The 23057-nt window shown below is 40.9% G+C and overlaps 1 protein-coding gene across 6 annotated transcripts in view; it reads right to left on the bottom strand.

Annotated features, from left to right (window-relative positions):
* SPTLC3 (serine palmitoyltransferase long chain base subunit 3) overlaps nt 1-23057 on the bottom strand; it is a 126415-nt gene that overhangs the window by 29091 nt on the left and 74267 nt on the right. For 5 of the 6 annotated variants that reach the window (XR_006740232.1, XM_036418079.2, XM_036418076.2 and 2 more), the window contains 4 exons: nt 19430-19535; nt 9407-9626; nt 9245-9306; nt 1565-1695 (listed from right to left, as the gene is read on the bottom strand). Coding sequence is in view for 5 of the 6 variants with exons in the window: in XM_036418079.2 (XP_036273972.1) it covers nt 1565-1695; nt 9245-9306; nt 9407-9626; nt 19430-19535 (519 nt within the window). In the remaining variant the exon portion in view is untranslated. The remainder of the gene's footprint in view (nt 1-1564; nt 1696-9244; nt 9307-9406; nt 9627-19429; nt 19536-23057) is intronic. The other variant, XM_036418074.2, reaches the window with a different exon arrangement.

Below are 23057 nucleotides of genomic sequence, written 5' to 3'. Positions count from 1 at the left end.
GGCTTACTTGTTATGGCAGCATAACTTAGCCTGACTAATCCAGGACCCTTGAAATATGGTCTGAATTCTTGAACACCTCAAGAATCACAGCAAATAACATAGCGAGCAATTATATAATGCTTACTATAGGATTGTTTTCAGACGTAATTTGAAGTATTTTACATATCTCACAAAAACCATAACGCATCAATAATATTTCCCTTATTTTACAGCCAAAGGAAATGAAGCATAGAGAAGTAACTTGCTCAGGGTTAAACAGAAAAGTTAAGTCATTTGCCTAAGGCCACACAGTGAGTAAGTAGTATTCTAGGTGTCAAAGCCAAGGAGTTGCTTATGCCCTTAACCATCACACCATGTGGCTTCCCTAGAATGGGTTTTCATTTCCTTTTTACTCAGACTGCTCAATAAGACATGGAGTAATAAAATCCAAAAGACAAGACTGGAAGGGATCCTAGAGCTCAATCAATAGCTGTCTTTTACATGGGGGAGGAACAATATCACTTTGAGAGTCATTTTCCTGGTTTTGTGAAAAAAAAGTCTATCTTGGGAGTTTTCAAACTAGCGACCTGGGGGATCACTAGGACTCAGTATAAAGGTCTCAGGGGCCACCAGTTTGGAGATTAGAACAGACCAATCCTGTTCTAATAGATTTTATATAGTAGGCTTCTAGGTAAAATTTGTATGTGGCTATTCTGCTGCTTTGATAAAATTGAAGAATGATGGAGTTCTGTAGGCTTCCACTGAAATAGTAGGCTTGTAAGGCTGAACTAAATAATAGGACTGCACATCAGCTGGGAGGTGGGGTAAGAAACATGGATGTTTAGCTTAGTGGCCAGTTCTGGTCCCATATAATTTGCTACTTCCATGAATGCATTTTCCAGATATCTGGCAGCAAGAAATGACTAATTCACCACTATTATATGCAGTAAAGATCTATAAATTATATCTGAAAGGTAGAAAGAGATCTCTAAGAATTTTTGATGAAACAATATTTCAAAAAGAAGATTAAGCTCATTTGGGTTGAGCAAAGTGACACACTTTGGCTATAGTGACCCAATTTCAAAGAAATAACTGGAAAGTTTTCATTGTGTGCTCGTTTGTCCATGACCAAATGTTGCATTTCCTTTCCCATGAAAGAAAGGCAGAAAGAAAGAACAAAAGGAAGATGGGTAGAAAGATTAAAGAAAAAAGAATATTAATTAACTAATAGCCCTGAGAAAGCACAGGCAAACACATTTGTTAAAAATTATTTGCTTAATTTTAAACACAACTAATACACAATATTATCCAAATTTGCTGATCACATTAAGAAGTAAATGAGAAAGTTTTAATTGCTTTTAAAAAGCATTCCTTTTTTGTGCACTTACAGCAGTTCTAGTACATATGTGTACTATGTATAATGTGTATCAGATACTATTTATGTACACATGGCTTGATTTATAAATTGAGTTATATTAAGTCGAAGGTATATATTACAGGAGAGAAAAATTGATGATGCAAAAGGACACAAAGAGGGGTCTAGAAAGGATTTCAAGGGAGCAATGCTCACCGCTGACCCACTTACCTTGTGTGGTCCCATCCAGTCCCATGATGAATTTCATTGATCTGATGATTTGTTCTGCTATTGGGGGGCTCATGGAGGTAGCATAAACAGCACTGTGTGAGTGAACCCGTAAATAATCCACAAGGTCCTTTAATAAAGGAGGTAAATTCAAAAAGAAAACAAGTAAGTCTCAGGGTTGGTGATGAAAGTCACATCAACCCGATTCATCATAGCATGAGACATCTGATTCTTGAATGTGCTCCGATTTTTAATAGGCATTACCAAACTTTTTTTTTTTAATAGCTCTTCTTAGTTTCTCCCTCAAAACCTTAGAAGGTATACAATAAAGGCAACAACTTTGGAGTTAAGGTCTGTAAAGCTAAACCAGATGTGTAAGAGAAATGATTTCCCAAACATTTGTTGAGTATTTAGTATGTACAAGCACTGGCTTGGTATTCAGGAGTGTCTAAAGAATACAGGATGTGATCTTGCCATTGTGTATACTACATTACATTGTGCCTATAGAAAAGTAATGGTAGGAAAAGTAACAAAAAATAAACTAATATATGCAACAGAGCTATAGAATGCAGTGAAAAGAGAGGGAGTTATTGCTAGCTGGAGTAGGTAGGGAAAGTTCCAGCAAGAAGGTGAAATTACGTTTTGAAAAAAAAAAAGACAAATATAGAACAAAAGAAAACTTGAATGGGGGATAGAGTGGCAGAAGGGAGAAGTGTGAAATTAAACCACAGTATAGATCAGAACCAGATAAACTCTGGTTATGCCTTGGGTGGTAGGAAATGACTGAAACTTCAGTGCAATACTATTTAGAGTGTTGATTCACTATAGAATACTGATCCTCAGTGGGAGGAATGATTGACTCCTAAGGCCAAACCTAAGGTCCCAGGGAAGTCTGCTGAGAGCCTGAAGAAGCTCCTAACGTCATAAGAGGGCCAAAGAGCTGGCATCTGGAGCTGGTTCAGTTTCAGCTGGGAAGACCATCTATCTTCCCACCTGTACTGGCTCCTTGCCTGGGACCTTCAGGGTGTTCTGCAGAAAAGCTAATGGGCTGATGACGGCTCTGTGTGTTAGCAGTGGGGTCTGTAAAGGATCAGCCACCTTCTCTTCTAAGATAACAAGAGAGTTTAGAATCCCACTGAGATGTCTTATCAATTGTTCCCTCATGTAGGTGAACTGGGGGGGGGGGGGAGCTGTGTTTTTGGCAGGCTCATCTCTTCATAACCTCCCCTTTATTGGCCACATCCATGTCCACCTCTGAACCTTGAAGTGTGCACCATCCTCCACTTTTCTATTTCACTTGGGGTCTGGTGCCATGGTTGTTCACAAGCATTGTAAACATTCATAGCTCATCTTCAAGAAAGAGAGTGACCTGCCTTATAGCTGAATATGGTAATATGATGCCTTTACCCAGCCCAGGGAAGGGGAACTGGTAGCTCCATTCTGTCCTTCCTGCATCCTTCATATGCCCTTCATTCTAAGTCCCCTCTTCATACGTCATTCTTCCCAAAATCCTCTCTCTCTTCTCCTCCATTTCACACTTTTTTTTCCATTCCTTTTTTGGTCTCTTTCTCCTTCCTTCTACTCTGAGTCTGACCTCTTCTTTTAATTTCAAATTCTTTACTTAATTTTTTTTAATCTTGTTTTTTGTTTCCTCCCTCCTTCCTTCATTTTTTTTCTTTTCTCTTTTCTCTCCCTCCTTCTGCCCCTACCTTTTTGCTCTGGGCTATATTCTGGATGTGGGAGTCCAAGAAGAGAAGACAGGTATAAAAACTAGTTCTTGGCAGGTATTATCCACTTATCTTAAAATTAAAATTCGATTCTGTCTATTCTTTTGTTTAGTGAATCTCATAAAAACAGCTGGGTTGGCTTTCACCTTATTTGAAGACTTATGTGCATGATGATGGCCTGACCTAAGGCACTGGCCACAGGCATTTGTGAAGTTCATTTTGGAGGATGGTGGCAAGGTTGAGAGAGAGAGAGAGAGAAAGAAAGAGAAAGAGAGAGAGAATCATTTCTCAGAGCAGCTGCACCAGCTCTGTGCTCAGTGCTTATTTTTGAGCAGCAGCTGGGGTTTCCTTTCTCTGTTGAGAGCTGATGCCACCCAGCAGGATGTCAGATGCTGATGCGGAGACCTTGGAGGGTGCAGGCGACAGGATGATGGGTGCTCCTAGGGACTTGAGTCAGGAAAGGTCTGTTTCAGGGAGGTGGTCCAGTCTTGAAGGATGGGTAGATTTGGATATAGACAGAAGAGGAGAAAATGGTAGGAAAAGTATGGACATGTGCTAAAACTAGGAATACAGATGGCATCTTATTCAGCAAACAATGGAGGAGTTGATTGGGAGTAGAGAGAGAAGCTAGTGCTTCCAAAAAAGGTGATGGGGGGTTATCTCCTTGAGAGAAGATATGACCTTGGAGTTACAGCACAGGCTCTAGAATCTGATTGCTCAGGTTCAAGCCCTAGCTCTGGCACTTACTGATTTGTGACCAAATTACTAAACCCCTCTGTGCCTTCACTTCTTTCTCGGAAAAATGAGAAAATAGTTATGTTTACTTCAGAGTCATTATAAGGATTAAATGAGTTAATACACATATGGTGCTTAGAGTAGATCTGATACATAGTGAATACCTGATGCTGTTAGCAAGTATTAATAGATTGCCAATTTAGAGATTTTTAGAAATGGGAGCATGAGGTGGAAGGAGGGGACCAAAATATAAAAACTCCTTGGAGTCCTTTTATTCCAGCTCCCTTATTTTGCAGAGAGTAATGTTTGAGGGCTATGATATAATCATAGATGAAACTCATTGGCTGGCTGAGGTTCCATTTTACAAACTTTACATGTGTTAACGCATTTTAGCTTCATAAAAGCTCTATGAGATAGGTACTGTTTTCATCTCCATTTTACAGATGGGATTGCTGAGTCATAGAAAGGATCAGAAAAGAATTCAACCAAAGAGTGGTTGGATAACAAGGTTTTAGACCCAAAGTGTCTGACTCTAGAGCTAACACCACACTGTACTACCTCTCCAGACTGGGGAGGAGGGACCAGGAGGACACAGAGAAGATCACCTTCACTTTCCCTTTTTCCTAGTCCACAGGGATATTCCCTCTTTTTTGGAGAGGATGTTATAATTCCTTATATATTCAAGTGTTTCTAGAGATGAACATTAGATTGAACTGCATCAGTATCAAATATTTCACATATATTAATCTTATTTCTCCAAAAAGACTAAAACCTCCTTGAGAGCAGGGAACAGAGTTATACACTTCTCTGAAAATCCATAGAGGTGGCTACTTAGCAGGGGTCTGGTAAATACTGATGGTCTAATGGAGAGCGTGGGCCTTTTAAGGATTGAGGAAGGAAGGTGAGGGTCCCTGAAGGATATACAGGGAAATTAAACAGCATTCTACAGAAACACACACACACACACACACACACACACACAAAAAAAAAAAAAAACACCAAAAAAAAAAAAACACTATAGTGATACTCTCTTAGCCTTGGGGCACTGCTGACAAAGATCAGACAAAGAAACAAAACAAAGGTGCCTTTGATCCCTCAAGGGCTCTTCTCAAAGTCCCCAACCTTCAACGTTTCTTAGAAAATCAAGAAATATCATAAGATCAGATGCATTCTGTTAGAATAAATGCCTCCTCAATGCAATATCACATCATTTTAACATTAAGCCTATCTTGCCCATAATCTTCTTTCTCCGAGATGGAGTCCACTGTCTATTAGAGTCTGAGTGTATGGACAGGGGCTAATTTGCTTAGGTGGTTTAGAAAGTGAGGTTCTTTGAGTAACTTCTGCAAAGCATCAAGGAAAGCCTTGTTTTCTGTATTTCTTTCTTTCTTTTTTTTTTTAATTCCCTCTTAGCATTCCCCCATTGGGTGCCACGAGCCATGAATTAAGAGTTGGCTTTGGTCTTTTTTGCAAGGCGGGTCTGGGTTGTGTCTTCCTTCAGGGTGGGTTAGAGGTCTTCTTAGACCGAAGTTTCCATGTCCATTTGTACGTTCAAAACCCTGATTATTTTCTCTACCCATAGGCTTGAAGTTCAAGGACAAGGGTGGCTTTTCTGAGAAAATCAGACAGGAGACTCTTAGAATAAACATCTTGGTGTTCATTCCATGACCCCCATTTACTTCAAAGGGCTGTTAAATGCAGCCAGGGCTGAGCACGCAGGGCAGAGCTGGCTTCTGCAAGGGGCCTGCCTTCGTCTGGCACACAGGCTTCTGGGGCTGATGCTCTCTCCATACGTGGCTGCCTGTTCCCGCTGCCCTCCTCCAGAATTCCAGCCCTGCAACCTATCAATCATGAAGGCTACCTTTGCTTCATTCATTTGCAAGCCTCTGGTCAGTCTGCGGAGGCTATGAAAGATAGGGGTCAGCACCAGGCATGCAAGAGAACTCAAGATCACGCCTGAGAAAAACGTGAACTCCCCAAACTGGATTTGCAGTGTCAACCCATCTCCCCAGCAACTGGATCAATACAAATTAAAAAATAAGAAACCTAGCCCCATCATCTCAGACATTCTTTTAAAAAGCTGTTCAAGGCATGGAGCTCTGACAGGTGAAGACAATTACCTGACATTTCACCTCAAAAGTCTTAAAAGGACAGAATCCTCCAAGTTGAGTTGTTCACAGATCATCTAGAGCAGCTCCCAACTCAAAGTGAGCAAAATTGCAAAATCTTGCTGAACTTTAAGAGACCTTTTTTTCAGTAGTTTCTCTGAAGCGGGAGAGAAGGTTGAGACCAGGGCAGTGCACTCCAGGAAACAGAGATAAATTTGTAGGACACTTTGTGACAGGAAGACGGAAGCCAAGATAAGATCTCTACTCTCTGAGGTACCATCATAGGAGCAAACCATTTCCACCCCTTGTTTCCAAATATTTTTTTCTTACGTGAGGCATCTGGTTGCTAATGCACATAGTTCTCACCTTGACAAACTTTACCAAGATTTCTAGTCTCCTAGTAACTGTTATGAATATTCCTCTGTGACTAACCCTAACATTGACATTAAATCTTTTTCTAGATTTTTAAATCCAAACAATTATTTTTAAATTACAAGATTTTACTAAGAACCATATGAACATAGTAAATTTGAAATTATCAAGGTTTCATACAAGTGTAACGTCCTCATAAAAGTGAGTGTGAACACTTTTTATGGTTAATTTTGTTGTTTTTGTAATCATTGGTTTAGAATCCTGGATTATTTTGAAATACCCATCAAATTGAGACATATACTGAAAATTATCCATGAAAAATTATATGGTGAAACTCTGAAAACTGTACTCTAATTATTTAAATAGATAAGTAACAAGGTTTTTTTTTTTCTCAAGCAAAAGCATTAGCATTTGCTCAACTCTATGTCCTATTAGTAACTAATAATTAGTTAAAAAACATAGTTTAAAACAAATACCAAGTAAAAACTTGCCGCAAATTTATTAAAAGTCCAGAGGAATAAAAATTTCATTTAAATCAAAACTGTACATAATTTAAAATTAACATAACTTTAAAAAAAGTACAGAGCTGAAACCTGTTTGGCTCAGTGGATAGAGCGTTAGCCTGCAGACTGGAAGGTCCCAGGTTCGATTCCGGTCAAGGGCATGTACTGTACCTTGGTTGCAGGCACATCCCCAGTAGGGGGTGTGCAAGAGGCAGCTGATCTATGATTCTCTCTCATCAGTGTTTCTAACTCTCTATCCCTCTCTCTTCCTCTCTGTAAAAAAATCAATAAAATATATATTTTTTTAAAAAGGTACAGAGAAGCAGATATAAAAGTATAAAAGTTCCATTAACTCGTTTGGTTGGAAGGAAACCATAATTTATCTGGGTTTATTCCAGTCTCACCAAAACCATCCCAGACAGGTGTGTACCTGATTGATTTTTAAATCATCAGACACTTTCTCAGGTGGCCTTCTATCTCCTGCTCACCCTTCAGGTCTTGAAAACTGGCCTTTGCTGATTGGGGCAGAAGAAGGTCTCTATGCATAGGCTGTAATGGATCTCTGCCAAACACTCCCTAATTCTTGCTGCCATCTAGTGGTCAATTCAGAGCCTGCAGGGCAACATGAAGGAGAAGAGAGAGGGAGGGGAAGAGGAGGAGGAACAGGAGGAAGAATGATGCAGTCCTCTGGACCTAAGTATGCACAGAATGAGTATTCTAAAGAGCAAGAAAGTGAACAGATAGGCATACATTTTCTGTATACTGATTAAGTAAATTATAGTAGTTTTCACAATTGCTCAGTATGTACTCCCAAATGAAGAGAAGCTACATAGACAAGAGCAAATAAACCTTTAAAATAAGTCTACTGACTTTGGGATGGAGAGTGTGAAATAAAACTGTGAGCTGGTCCTTACTTCAGGATAATCCTAAGCATTTGTTTAACGTGATATCAGAGGAAGGAACTCTAAGGGGGAAAATGTGAAATCTAACACATTTGACAATATTTCAAGGACACACTAAGCATCCGTTTATTCAGGTGCCTTTGGATCAAGAAAAAAGAGTTAAGCATGGTTAAAATTTCTGTAGCTCAGAACTGCTGCTAAAGTAATCACAAAACCACAGGCTCACGAAGCCCTGGAGCCAGAGAAGGCAGTTAGGGCATCTGAGACCCTCTGGTCCCACTGCTTCCATGCTCCAGGGAGGGCGCATTTCACCCTGCTCCAGATGTAGCCGAGTTTGCTAGGTTCCTGGGCACACCCTAGGTTTCTAGCATCACCCGGCTAATTCCCACAGGATGGAAAACAATGCTTTGAGCTTGGAAAGAAAGTAGTGCTTAGTGAAGGGGGAAGATCACTGAAAATGCTGAACATCTGAAGCATTTGTGCAGCTCATGGCAGGACCGCAATGAAATCAGTTGTTTTAAACCTCAGGGTTCAATGACCGCAGTTTCCAGCTATCCTCCCTGTTTGTCTAATTGGTTTACCAGGAGTCTTTGTTCCTGCTGATTACAATGATCAAGGAACTAGGAATTTTAGATAAGCTGTTGATGTCACTTGTATGCATTGGTGTGGGGCCCGCTGTGCCCTCTTGGGCAGAGCCAACACCACTGCTATGCAGTCTCTTCGGCTCAGGCATAGACTTATATGACAGAGCTATCAGGATTTGTATAAAACTCTCATAATAATGAAGCAGGCAACTGTCTCCTTTATCCCTCAACCTCAGGTTTGAATATCTCACTTTCTTTTTCTGCTTCCCTCTTCTTTCAAATTTCATTTAAACATTTACTGGTTTATAATGGCAACCCTCTTGGTGACACTGGCACTAGAATGAATGGAGTCTAATCACATCAGATCAGAATTTTTAAGGTGTATAGATAATAGAAGATGACAAGATTTGATTACCACTTCTCCAAAGAAAACTCATAAAAAGCATGTTTCTGATCTTGCGACTATTTTGATTAAAACCACTGTGGCACAGGGTTCTGAATATCTGACCTTTGCCCACGGTTGCTTTGTATTTTCATGCCCCCAAAACACACTCCTTACAGTTTTATAGCACCCCCTTATCATTTCTAAGGTTGGGTATATAGAAACACAATCCCTCATCATTTGTCTGCAAAACAGACATTCATTCTAAGAATTCTTCCCTGTAGTTAACCATCCTCTGCTTAGCACTATCTTGGCCTGTGTACACAGATAGGGTGGCTGTTGTATTCTAATCTGATCACTCATCACAGGCTCCTCTGCACTGTCAGGGGGTGAGCTCCTTGACATTCTGGGTGCTTCTTGGCTGTGGAACTCCTGTCGTGATCAAGTGAGGTGTGCGGAACTCAGAGAAGCCCTCAGACAGCGTCCCCAAATTGTTCAAGGTTTACAGGGACACAAGAAGCCCCTCTCTTACCTTCCTTCCAGCTATGTAACCTCCCGAGGCTCCAAAGCTTTTGGTGAATGTGCCCATAAGCACATCGACATCTTGAGGGTCCATTCCAAAGAATTCCGCTACTCCCCGGCCAGTCGGGCCCACAGACCCAATACTGTGAGCTTCATCAATGTAGAGGTAAGCCTTGTATTTCTTCTTTAGAGCCACGATCTGGGGCAGATTCACAATGGAACCTTCCATGCTAGGGCATAAGGAGAAATGCTCATCACTAGTGTGTACCCTCCTGGGAAGCTCTGCCTCAGTTTCCCTTTCAGTATTTCTTAGTTAGCCCACCCTGATGCCAGTCGGGGTTGACAGGGATGTGCCACTCCTTTCTTCTTAAGAGCTATCTTGTTTGGCTGAGACAGCCTTCTCAATCTTATAAGGCTAATCTGGCAGAATTTTATATGAAAAAGTAATTGACATTCAGTGGGTTTTAGTGCTTTGAGTTGTTATAGCTAATTCCCAAGACAACAAGCAGCTCACAGCATTGTTGATCAATTTATTTGTAAAGATGACTAGTTTAATTGGACTCACCAATACAGGTTTGGGACATTTTGCTAGTTTTAATTAAATTGCTCTATGTGATCCATCCTTATCAATCTGCCACTGTCTATTTGGCCAGCTCTATCTGACCTAAACTCAGTGCTTGAACTGCCAAAGATTGAAAGAAGGAATAAAAACTCACAAAATAACTTTATTTAGGGCACATAGTATTAATTAAACCACAATAGAAAGGTCTTAGGATCTCTTCATACAGTCATCCCCACTTATCCTTGGGGCTACATACTAAGACTACAGTGGATGCTTGAAACTGAGGGTAATCTGAACCCAATATATAATATGTATTTTTCCTATACACATATCTAGGATAAAGTTTAATTTATGAACTAGCACAGTAAGCCAAGCCGGCATAGCTCAGTGGTAGAGCATCAATCAACCTATGAACCAGGAGGTTATGGTTTGATTCCACATCAGGGCACAGATTACTGGTTCTATCCCCAGTGTGGGGTGTGCAGGAGGCTGCCTATCAAATATTCTCTCATCATTGATGTTTCTATCTCTTTCTCTCCCTCTCCTTTCATCTCTGAAATAAAAATATATATTTTAAAAAACAAACAAATTAGCATAGTAAGAGAGTAGCAATAATAACAAATAATAAAACGGAGCAATTATAACAATATACTGTAATAACAGTTATGTAAATGTGGGCTCTCTCTTTGATAGCTGGTCCAAAGACTGAGACGACTACTACAGTAAGTGGCTGATAGTCAGAAAGTGTACACAAGTGTGGGATACTCAGGACAAAGGGCTAATTCACATCCTGTGTGGAATGGAGACATTTTATCATGCTATTCAGAATAGTGTGCAATTTAAAACATATGAATTGTTTATTCCTGGAATTTTCCATTAATATTTTTGGACTGTGGTTTACCACATGTAATTGAAATGGTAGAACCTAGAACTGAGGATGCCGGAGACTGTACTCACTGGAAGTCAGGGGTTCATTTGAGGCATCTGGTGGTGTCCCCTCTTTCTTTTCCTTTAGGGCCACAGTTCTCAATCTGCAGTGAGCATGAGAATCCCCTGAGTGGTTTATCGAAACACAGATCTCTGGGCCCATCCTCAGAGTTTCTAATTTAATAGGTCTGGAATGGGATGAGAATATGTGTTTTTACCAAGCTCCCAGAAAAGGCCCATATTGCTCAATGGGACAACACTTGAAGAACCACTGCTGTAGATAAACTGTTTTTGTTTTAAGCCCTACGTGCTGAAGGCTTCATGGTATTGCAAATTGCAAAAACACTTCAAGTTCTCCAGCGATGGGAAAAATATGAAGTGAATACGTAAGTAAAATTGTAACTTATATTTACATGGCACCTCTGGAACTCGGGGATGTAAAAGAACTCTTGACTTGAATCAGCGCTCAGAACACTGGGAAGCTGTGTCCCCACCGCACACAGTTTGGACTGCACTGACAGGAGTTCTATGAAAACACACAGACTCGCACCCTCACCACACAAAGGGGTTTGTCAAACAATTCAAGCAACCCGTCAATTCTGTTCAAGAGCTAATCAACTGACGCAAACAGAGAGTTGAACTTTTCCTTTCTTCCTGATTAGTTTATTTATTAAAGTTAATACATTTTTAAAAATAAACTTAAGTGTTAGGTCAATTCAATCAAAACAGTCCAGCTGGTTGTATGATTACCCAGGCCAATGGTGTTGGTTTGGAGGGAGTGTGTGTGTTTAAAGGACTTCTTTTTTTTTTTTTTTTTTTTAGAGCAGTTTTAGGTTCACAGCAAAATCGAGTGGGAGATACAGAGATTTCTCATATACTCCACGGTGTACACTCACACGTAGGCATAACTTCCCCTATTGTTAACATCCCTCACCAGAGTGGTACATTTGTTTTAATTGATGGACCTACATTGACACATTATCACCCAAAGTCTATAGTTTACATTAGGGTTCACTCTTGGTGTTGTACATTCTATGGGTTTGAACAAATGTATATATAATGACATGTGTCACCATTATATCATACAGATTATTTTCACTGCTCTAGAAGTCCACTGTGCTCTGCCTATTTACCCCTACCCCAACCCCAAGCCGTGGTAACCGCTAATCTTTTTATTGTCTCCATATTTTGTCTTTTCTTGAATGTCATATAGGTGGAATAATACACTATGTAATCTTTCTGGATTAGCTTCTTTCACTTAGTAATGCGCATTTAGTCTACCCCCCCCCCCCACACACACACACATAGCTTTCCATGGCTTGATAGCTCATTTCTTTTTAAGACTGAGTAATATTTGATGTCTGGATGTACCAGAGTTTGTTTATCCCTTCACAGACTGAATGGCACTTTGGTTGCTTCCAAGTTTTGATCATTATGAATAAAGATGCTATAAAAATTTATGTGCAGGATTTTGTGTAGACACACATTTTCAACTCTTTGGGGTAAATGCAAAGGAGCATGATTTTTGGGTTGTAGATCAGAGTATGTTTAGTTTTGTAGGAAATTACCAAGCTGTCTCCCAAAGTAGCTGCACATAAGAGAGTTGAACTTTTTGCAGTACCACCAGCAATGAACAAGAGTTCCTGTTGTGACACAACCTTGTCTGCATTTCATGCTGTTAGTGCTCCAGATTTTGGCTATTCTAATAGGTGTGTAGGTATCTCATTGTTGTTTCAGTTTGCAATTCTCTGATGACATATGTGAAGCATCTTTTCATACTTATATTTGCATATGTATATCTTCTTTTGTGAGGTGTTTGTTGGCTTATTTTTAATCAAGTTGTTGAACTTTGAGTTTGTTTATATTTTAGATAACAGTCCTTCATCAGCTATATCTTTTGCAGCTATCTCTCCAGTCTGTGGCTTGTATTTTAATTCTCCTGGCACTGTCTTTTGCAAAGCTGAGGTTCTTAACCTGTTAACTGAGCGGGACCTATAAATACATCAAACATAAACACTATCGGGAATGGGTAGGACATATGAAAACGTCCTTGAAATATATGTTGTGCCCTGAGAGGGAAGGTGTATATTTTTTGTAATCTTTTTTTTTAAATATATTTTATTGATAAATTGCTTGCTAAAGTTGTTTCCACTGAGGAGGGGGAGGTATAGCCATCTGATAACCTAAGTTTAGGTTGTAGCCATATAACTTGTGGACTAAGGATGTGGGCAGACTTATATGATGTTCTGTGTCTCAGTTTTCTCATCCTATCTAATAAAAGCATAATATGCAAATTGACCATCACTCAACACACAAGATGGCCACCTCCATGTGGTCAAAGATGGCTGACCCCATGTGGACACAAGATGGCCACCACAAGATGGTCTGCAGGAGAGGGCAGTTGTGGGTGATCAGCCAGCAGAGGAGAGCAGTTAGGGGTGACTGGGCCAGCAGAAGAGGGGGTGATCAGATCTTCAGGGGAGGACAGTTGTGGGGAAACAGGCCTGCCAGGGAGGACAGTGGGGGGGGGGGGGGTCCCAGACCTGCAGGGGAGCACAGTTGGGAAGGACCAGGACTGCAAAATAGGGCAATTGGGGGTGATCAGGCCTGCAGGGTAGGGCAGTTAGAGGTGACCAGGCCTTCAGGATTAGGCAGTTAGGGACAATTGAGCTGACAGGGGAGTAGTTAGGCATTGATCAGGTTGGCAGGGGAATGGTTAGGGGGTGATCAGGCTGGCAGGAAGAAGTGGTTAGGGGCAATCAGGCAGGCAGGTAGGCACGCGGTTGGGAGCCAGCAGTCCTGGATTGTGAGAGGGATGTCCCAGATTGGAGAGGTACAGACTGGGCTGATAAACATACTTCCTCCCCTGTGCACAGGGCCTCTAGTATGTAAAATAAGCATGACGACAGGACCCTCCTTATACCTTTTTTTTATAAGAATGATGATAAATAATGCTGGTAATGTGTCTGACATATGAATGCATGCTCACTGGGTTGTTCCTGATCTTAGGAAGAGCCTAGGAGAACATGGCTTGATGAGGCCTCCCTTGAGAAAGCGGGAGCCCTTGACAATGCTCTGTGTTGCATCTTCTAGGAAAGAGGCATATGGGTGTCATATATAATAAATGGCTCTATGCCTTCAAAATGCTAGAATTTACTTCTCATCTTTAAACTGTTTTAAGTTGGTAACACAAATATACTAAAAAACTTGACATGTCACAAATAACCATTCTTTGTTCTGGAACTGAATTTGGCAGGAGCCAGAGTTAATGTTGAACAGTTTGCAGACACTGGGGGCAGCTAATTAGCCATCCTTTGCTGGGGCTGGTCTAGCTGATGTTAGGAGTCTGCCCACCTGGTTTATATTTCTCCCTGTAAGATTAATGACTCTACGATACCGCTGATTTCTGGAGTTAATGCAGGGCACACTTGAGTCTAAGGAGAACTCAGGCTTTATAAAGAGTTATATTCACTCGCACTAAGTTTTCATTTTCTCATTGTGACCCCATTTGAATTGAACCGTTTTCCTACAGAGGGATATTTAGTTTGGTGCATGCATAAAAGGTATCTATGCTATTCTGTGAATTGCTGTCAAAACGAAATAGAAAACATGAAGAGTGTTTATTCTTTCTTCCTGAATGGAAAGTTGTGTTTTCTTTTGACTTCAATAGAAGAAAATCAACTAAAATATACTGCAGGTAAGATAATTCCACCAGTTAATTTGAAGCTCTGTGTAGGAATTTGAGTTATTCTTAAGCCAGCAAGTCAGTGAATAATTTCTTTATATCTTTTCTATTACATAGTGTATTAGCTAAGTGACAAGACTCCTTTTGGAAATCTCCCTCTCACCACCTTCTCCTCCCCATATAAACCATATTACCCACTGGCAGGATTGGGAATTAAACTGGTAGTTTGCCAACTTACATGGTGGAAAAATCTCTTTGGTGGGCCCCCAAAATTAACCCAATAGAAGAAAGAAAGGTGGAAAGAGAGAGAAAAAAGAGCTAACAGTAATTGAAAATAGAGTAACTAGTGTTTTCCTCTGTCTTTATTTATTTCAATGATAGGGGCATAGGTTAGATTACCACAGAAGTTCTCAATCCTTAAACCTACATTTGAGGAGAAGAATGGCTTATATCTTTAGAGAAAATGGCATTCTTAAAATTTAGCATTTCTTTATATATGCGGGTTTTTTTGAAGGGTTAGATATTATTTCTTGGTTAATTTTATTTTGAAAGTGTGTGTTACAGCTATGCTAGTTTATATCTCAGTTATTTAAGGACCCCTCTCTCTTTATTTTGTATATTTTTTAGTAATTTTGAGATTTCCAAACCGCAATAATTCAAAAACTAGACTTCTCAGAGACACAAAATTAGAAGAGTGTGATTTTAAAACAATACTTAAAGGAAAATACAAATCATGATACTTAAATATCACTATTGTACTTTTAAACCCTAAATTATGGAGTCATGGAACTTTTGACTTGGAGTTTCAATTTTCCTATTTTAGAGATAAAGAACCTAAGTCCTTGATAGGTAAAGGCTGAAAGTCAAATGGATGACCTTGTAGTTTCCATGTTTACTTCATTAGATGTAGACACATTAGCTGACTCTCCTGTTTACACTGGGCCTCTGTCCCAGCAGGGCCACCCGGTTTGAATCTCAGCTCTGTTTCATCTCAGTTATCTGCCCTGGGGCAAGTTGTCCTGGCCTGGGAGCCTCAATGTCTTCATCCTCATAATAACCTCAAGAGACCTGGGGAGGCTTACTCAAGATGGCATATGGGAAATTTTTAGCAAGGAGAAGAAATATGATCAATGTGGGTTCCTTCCTCCGACATCCCTCCTCAAGATGGGTGAAGAGCAAACAACTTCGCTACACAGATGGTTATTTTCCAAGTTGTAACTTTCTCAACTGAAAATAAATTTAATGATGGAAGAAGCTACCCTTGATTGCAGGCTTACTGTGGGCAGGGCTTTGGCAAGCTCAAGTTTATATGATCTCATTTAACACTTAAAAAAGAACACCATGGCCCTGGCTGGTTTTGTTCAGTGGATAGAGCATTGGCCTGTGGACTGAATGGTCCCAGGTTTGATTCCAGTCAATGGCACATGCCTGGATTGTGGGTTTGATTCCCAGTAGGGAGTGTTCATGGGGCAGCCAATCAATGATTCTCTCTCATTATTGATGTTTCTATATATCTCTTTCTCTCCCTTCCTCTCTGAAAGCAATAAAAATATAAAAAAAAGAAGAAGAAAAAAGAACCTTATGAAGGGAACTCAGCGGTAGGCAGCAACAACAAGATTTGAATCCAGGTCCCAGGCCTCTCTGAAATCCTGACCCTTTTATATTCTATATATAAAGAATAATGTGTAGATGATTGATGACATGACTATTATTATTGATGTTATTATGATCACAACTGTTTTTGTTGAGTTTACTGACTTCTTGGCCTTGGTATCTAGCTTTTTCTACCTGTTATCTGCCTGAAACTTTCTGAGTTGGTTAACTGCTCTCTTTCAGACTTAAGAAAACATTGATTTTGGTAAGGTCCCTGTGGTGGGAGGACTTTTCCCGTGGTGAGAAGCCACAAGCAAGAGATAAAATCTGGGAGTGAAAGTTCAAAGGAGGCTTCCTGTAGATATCAGTAAGGTATGTGTTCATAGTGGCAGTGCATTTTGTAAACTATTGATTGCACATTCATAACCCTAACCTTTTGGAAATATTTCCCTGTGGGAAATAATTTCATTTTTGGTGGCCACATCAAATGAGAATATTCATATGTTCCAGAACTCTATTCTAGGCTAGTCTTTCTTTTCTTTTTTTCTTTTTTTTTTTTTTTTTTTTTTACAGTTGAGGAAAATGAGGCCCCAGGAGGCACTAAGGACTGTCCAAGAGGTGCTCTACTTCTTATCTATGAATGAAGCCTTTTAGTTCATAGTCTTATTTAAATACAATATTTCTGGTGAGATTAAAGGAACCTCTCTGTGATGGCAAGTCACATGCCAGGTTCATGGAGTCCTTGGGGTAGATCCCCACCAACGCTGACTGCTTACACATCTTCCCATCCCTGGACACATAAGCCAGTCCTGCCATCAAGAAGCCGCTCTATTTTCCCTCCCTTTGAATCTGAGCTGGCTTTGCAATGTGCTTGAACCAAATGCATACGGCAGAAGTGATACCGCGCCAGATCCAAGTTCTGCCCTCAAAAGACTGGCGGCTTCTGCTTTCCTTCTCCTGGAACTCAGCCGCCATGCTGTGAGGAAGCTCCAGCTGAGTGAGATGAGCCTACATATAGCAAAAGGACCCCAGGGAAGGGCAGAGAATCAGGCACCTCAGTCAACAGCCAATACCAAGAGCCCAAATGTGGGAGTGAGGTTGTTTGGATATCCCAGCCCCAGCTGACCACCCAGCATAACGAATGGCTCCTAACCTACACCATGCAGAGCAGAAGGAGAACTGCTCAGCTGGTCCAAATAGTCCACGGGAGCATGGGAAATAACAGCTCACTGTTGTGTAAGCCATTCCATTTTGGTGTGGTCTGTTATGCAGCAATGGCTCACTTAACGGTAAATCATTACTAGAGAAGCTGAAGTTGCGGTTTAGTGCTGGGTTGGCTGAGAGCCAGAAATCCACACCAGCTCTCCTGTCCTAAGGTCACGGTAGGACGAGACCCAGGGTAGCCATGAACAGGTCCTGCTGTTGGAGTGATTTCTCTTGTTACCGATGGGAATATCTGAGAGTAAAAACGCTGGTGGCCCACTTAATTTCAGCCATGATCAAAGTGCTTCAAATGCAACTTTCCTGTAGTGGAGTCAAGGTCTATTTATTTTCAGTTGGATTTTGTTTGCTCTGGTTGATGGAGATGCCCAGTCTGCTCTTCCTCAGCTGATAGGTCCTCCCGCTATCCCAGGCCCTGTGACAGGTGTTTAGATAAGGGCTCCCCTCCAGGCTAGCAGCTGGCACTAATCTCACAGGAAGAAAGGTCTATGCTTGCAGTTATGATTACCCAAGGCAATGTAAGCATGTTTCCTAAAAGTAGCAAGTTCAGAGCCGGTGAATAGTTCAATTATTCTACAGCAGGGTATCCCCACTTCAGCCCTGTTGACATTGAATCTTCATAACCCTTTATTGTAGGAGACTGTTCTGTGCATTGGAAGCTGTTCAACAGCATCCCTGGCCTTTTGCCCACTAGATGCCAGTGCAATCTGCATTTGTGATGGCTGAAAATTGGCAAATGTGCCTGGGATGGGGGAGAGTTGTGGGTAAGAAATCATCCTGGTTGAGAACGCTGGTCTAAGGTGATCCCAGAGATTTCATAAACATCTGAGGAGTCCCTGTAGGTGATGCAGAGAGTGGCCTACTAGAAACTTGAAAGGCCAATTTTGTAACCCCACAGCAGCACTGGGGACCCCCAGAATACCAGCTATTGGGGAAGTAGATACTAGAGGGGAAAACATGATACTAGGACGATGATAATTTCAAATCAAATTTTGGAGAAAGCACTTCTTCCCCCCCCCCCCCCCCAAATAGATGTAGACACATTTCGCCTGCTGGTTGTCATTTATTTATATAAGAGGAACAACATGCACTCTGGGACCAATTAGATTAGCTGGATGAAAAAACCTGCTGCTTCTGTTCCCAAGTCTCCTCTGTGGCCATATTCATCCTTGTTGGGAAGTTAAGCTCTCATTCTCTTCCTTTTTATATTTTTCACTTTCCTATAATTATCTCATAGGAAACATCTTCCTCCAAGCCTCTACTACAAGATTGTTTGAGGATTGATTTAGGAGTGAGCAACTCTGAGATAACGTTCCTTGATTCTTGGACAAGAGTATCTAACAGAAGGAGAGCTTGGAGGAAATTTCCATTTCAGTAATGATAACCAATCCAGTCAGGGAATGAGGAAAACTCAACCACATGCTGTAATATAGAAGTGCAACTCTGAAAGGCTTTAATGGGGTGTTTTGTCTGCTTGGCTCAAAAGGGGGCAGAAAACTCAGCTAGAGGCAAGACCATTCTCCCTCTCCATCCCCTGGCTCTCTATGGAGACCTGCAGTTCAGGTTGAGGGAAATGAGCAGGCCCTTTGTATTCAGATACCAACTACTGGCCAAGATAAGCAAACTACTGGAGGTTGGCTGCATGTCCAGGTAAGGACACCCAGGTGCCCATGGTCAATATCTACTAGAGTTGTAAAGGCAAAGAGCATTTTGCTGTTGAATCACCCAGTCCCCTAAGCCTTTGAAACTATGGGCAGCTACAGGTAGAAGAAAGAATCAATGCAAATCAGCAATGCCCAGTGAAGATATTTCTGAAGAAGCCTTCACAATCTTGCCAGCTTCCAAGGTACTCTGCCATATGTATAGTCATTAAAGAGACAGGTGACTCAAGGCTTGAGAGCTCACATTCATAGCTTAGCTCAGACCCCTCCATCATATCTAAATCTCACTCATTGTTCCCTCTTGCTGGCGGAGGTCAGCCTTTCCCCATTTGTCAGCTTGCTGTGGGCTTCTTAGTGTTGAGATGTCTCCAGTTATTTACATACCTGTAGACGCCCTCCACCATGATGAGGATCTTTTTCCAAGCTCTGCGGGTTCGAGGCTGGCCATAGATTACAGCATCTCTCAGGAGCTTCTCTAGGCTTTGCATGTCTTTAAATAGTACCAAAAAAAAAAAAAAATTGAGTCACCAGAGGAATTTTTTTTTCTTCCTCCTCATCATTTTTGGGGAGGTGGCAGATTTTTTAGGCTCAGGCTGAGACCTGAATTTTCAGAAAACAAAGTTGGAATCAGAGAACACCTGGGGAGCAGAGGGTAAGGTAAAGGGGTCCTCTTTTTAATACAATTGGAGTCTGACAGGTGACAGTTGGATTTTCATAGCAGGCAGAATAAACCTCTACTGAAGGCACATGACTTCAAAAGCTCTTAAGAGATTCTCCTTTCAGAGAAGGAAATTCTACATTAAATGCATCATTTATATGTATGCTTTCTCACTTCCTATGCTCCGGGAGCCTCCAACTTCAGAGTTGTCAACACTTGAAGGCAGTGGGACAACCAGCCTTTCTTTGCAAAATATTTGGAGACTTCCGGACACATTAATAATAGCTGACAATTACTGAGCCTTACCTGCATTCCTCCGAAGCACATTCTTGGTCATAACTCATTTACTCCTCTCAACGAGACTAAGGAGGAGGTATCTGCATTTTTTGTGTGAAGAAAACTGAAGCATGGAGAGGTCTGCTAAATTGCCTGAGGTCTATGATCATAAAGAGGAGAGCCAGGATTTGAACCCAAGGAAGTCCTGTACCTGTACACATTTGTAATCACTACCTTTTCTGTCAGAGCCGCTATCCCTCCTTATCACTCTCCACAGTGACGTAGAAGGAGGAAGGATGAATGTCTGCTAGATTTTTCTTGTTAATTTTGGATGTCAAATATAATAAGCAGTGGCTTTTCATTTGTCTGCAATCATATGTAGGTGACTGGGCTTTGGCTGACAGACCCTTGGGAAAGATTTGCCTACCAACCCAGCTGTGTGTGTGTGTGTGTGTGTGTGTGTGTGTGTGTGTGTGTGTGTTTAACCTGCAAATCCTAGAGAGAGAGAAAGGCAAGGTTTATGTGCATGTATTTTTACACTCATTATATTACTAAATATTTCTTTGCCCTCACTAAGCTCTCCCTTTTTGAGGATCTGAGCCTGAAGTACATTAGACCTAGAATCCAAGGTTAATTGGAAAAGATAGGGATGCTACAGAACTGCTGATCTGACTGTTATATAATGGTCAGTAGGCATTAGAGATTCCATTTAAAATGCTCACAAAGAGAAAGCTGGCAAAGATAAATCTAACAGAGCACAGTCAACATTGGTTTTAGCCACTGCACACAAGCTCTCAAGAGGCAGGTATTCACCTGCTTATCACTGGCCCAGGCTCTAGTTAGCTGAGATTTTTTATCTCAATGGAGAACCCTCAACTTTGTCTTTTAGTCCCCAGTCTGTGGTTGGATCTCTGCTTTCAGGTTTCCCCCACAGCTGGGTGAATGCATCAGCTGGTGCACTTACTTTTCCACACAGCAACCAGGACACCCGCAATGAGGCCACAAGGTATTCCTTTGAGATAAAATTGTGGAGGGGGTCGGGGAACTAGTTATATAAGGTATTTTTTAATTGCTCAAGTACATTTGAGCTAACCACATTCAGAATGGCATACAACTTAAAACTTATGAATTGTTCATTTTTGGAGCTTCACATTTAATATTTCAGGTCATGGTGGACTGAGGGTAACTGAAGCTGCGGAAGTAAAACCATGGGTAGGGGGGACCACTGGAATTACCGAATGCAGCCTCAAAGGCCCTTCCTGACTTTGCTTCTGCCTAGCTCCCTGACACCATCTCTCAGCATTCCCCAACACCTAGCTCCTAACTCCTCTATGCCTTTCCCTCTTGTCTGTCTGGAGAATTCCCAATCACACCATCAACCTTAACTCATAATACAGATTTTCTTTCTTTTTGGTGTCCCTGACAACTCATTTATTCTTTTTTAAAAAAACTCATCATGCTTCTTATTATTTGATTTCATGGCTCTCCTCCACAGAAGGCAGGAACATTATTTTATTCATTCTTATACCCCTGGTCCTGATGCACAGTATTAGTGCTAAATCCATGAATGATCATGGAATCCTTTGCCTCTTCATGAAATAGAATACAGACCAGAGAACAGGAAAGCAAATGACATTTTAGAACTAACTATGACTTATTAGAAAAGCCTCATGTCTGCAATAATATTTACTTAATTAACTGTTTTTGCTTTTGCTTTGAAGAGTCCGTCTTCACAGATGTAGTGTTTTATTGGCACTATGTCATTCACCACTAGATGGCAGCCAAAGAAACCAAAAGCAGCTTTCTTATTTTGAGAATTTCAGGGATAATAAACCTTCCCCTGCACTGACATCTTGTTTTCACTTTTGCTTTGCTGTTAGGATGTTGAAGGAATCCAGGTAAGTGGGGGAACCAATCCCATTTTCTATAATCTACCACAAGACTGCTAGTCTATGAAAGGGATGAAGAGATGATGAATATGAGTACTTCTGCTTAGTGTTTTTTCTTCTGGGACTTGAAATTTATGTTTTGTACAGAAATAACACGATGAATATAGATCCAATACCAAAGTAATAAAAACATACCCAAGAGAACAAATTTAGCAGTCATTTAAAAGTGAATATTCAGACCACGTGGTGTGGATCAGTGTTTGAAGCAGCAGGTCATGGTTAGATTCCTGATCAGGACACATTCCTGAATTGTGGCTTGATCCCCAGTAGGGAGCGTTCAGGAGTCAGACAATCAATGATTCTATCTCATAATTGATGTTTCTCTCTCTCCCTCTCCATTCTTCTCTGAAATCAATAACATATTAAAAAAATAAAAATGGATAATCTAAATTTTCAAAATCTGGACATAAGTAGATTTTTGTATGATTTATGCAATCAAAAAGACATAACTTAGTTCAGGATTAAATTTAAAATGGATTCTGCTAAAGAAAAGAGAACTTTCTCTCCTTTTTTTTAATAACAAGTGGGACCTGAAAACAAGCCTTTTTGTGGCTGGGGTGTGATTTATGTGTTTTGCAGATGGAAGGCAGATGAGTCCCGGCCCTTGGCAGGGGCCTCCTGTGCTCAGTGTGAATGGAGAGTTCCATGGGGAGAGGCTTTTGGTGGAATTTCACAGAACCCCTTGTGTCCACACCCTGGAATCCTTGAGCAGAGGGAAAAGCAATCAGCCATTTTCCCCTGCAGGGGACAAACACGCTGACCTCTTTTAATCACAGAAACAAGACAGAGAAAGGGATGACTTCACTTAGCATGGGCTTCTGGACCCAAATTAGCATCTGGGTGGTTTCTCTAATTCTTAAGGTCTTGCTCTATCATGTTCCAACCCGTGGCTCACAGACTCAGAAAGTTCTGGAGGTTGATGCTTATGTTCTGCAGGCCTTCTGAGATTCTATTGTTTTAGCAAGCCCCATACTAACATCTGTAAGAGATTTTTAAACACTGATGTTTATTAGAGCACTTATGCTTGCATTATGTTAATCCTCATGGCGGCTCTGAGAAGTAGGGAAGAGTGATTAGGTGTCTGTTTTTCCAGATGAGCAAACTACTGCCAGAAGGTTTATAAAACCAA

This window comes from Pipistrellus kuhlii, unplaced genomic scaffold (assembly GCF_014108245.1).
Source record: "Pipistrellus kuhlii isolate mPipKuh1 unplaced genomic scaffold, mPipKuh1.p scaffold_m20_p_6, whole genome shotgun sequence".
Classification (NCBI taxonomy): Eukaryota; Metazoa; Chordata; class Mammalia; order Chiroptera; family Vespertilionidae; genus Pipistrellus; species Pipistrellus kuhlii.
The sequence above is the reverse complement of the archived record's forward strand: the minus strand, read 5'-3'. Positions and strand labels throughout refer to the sequence as shown.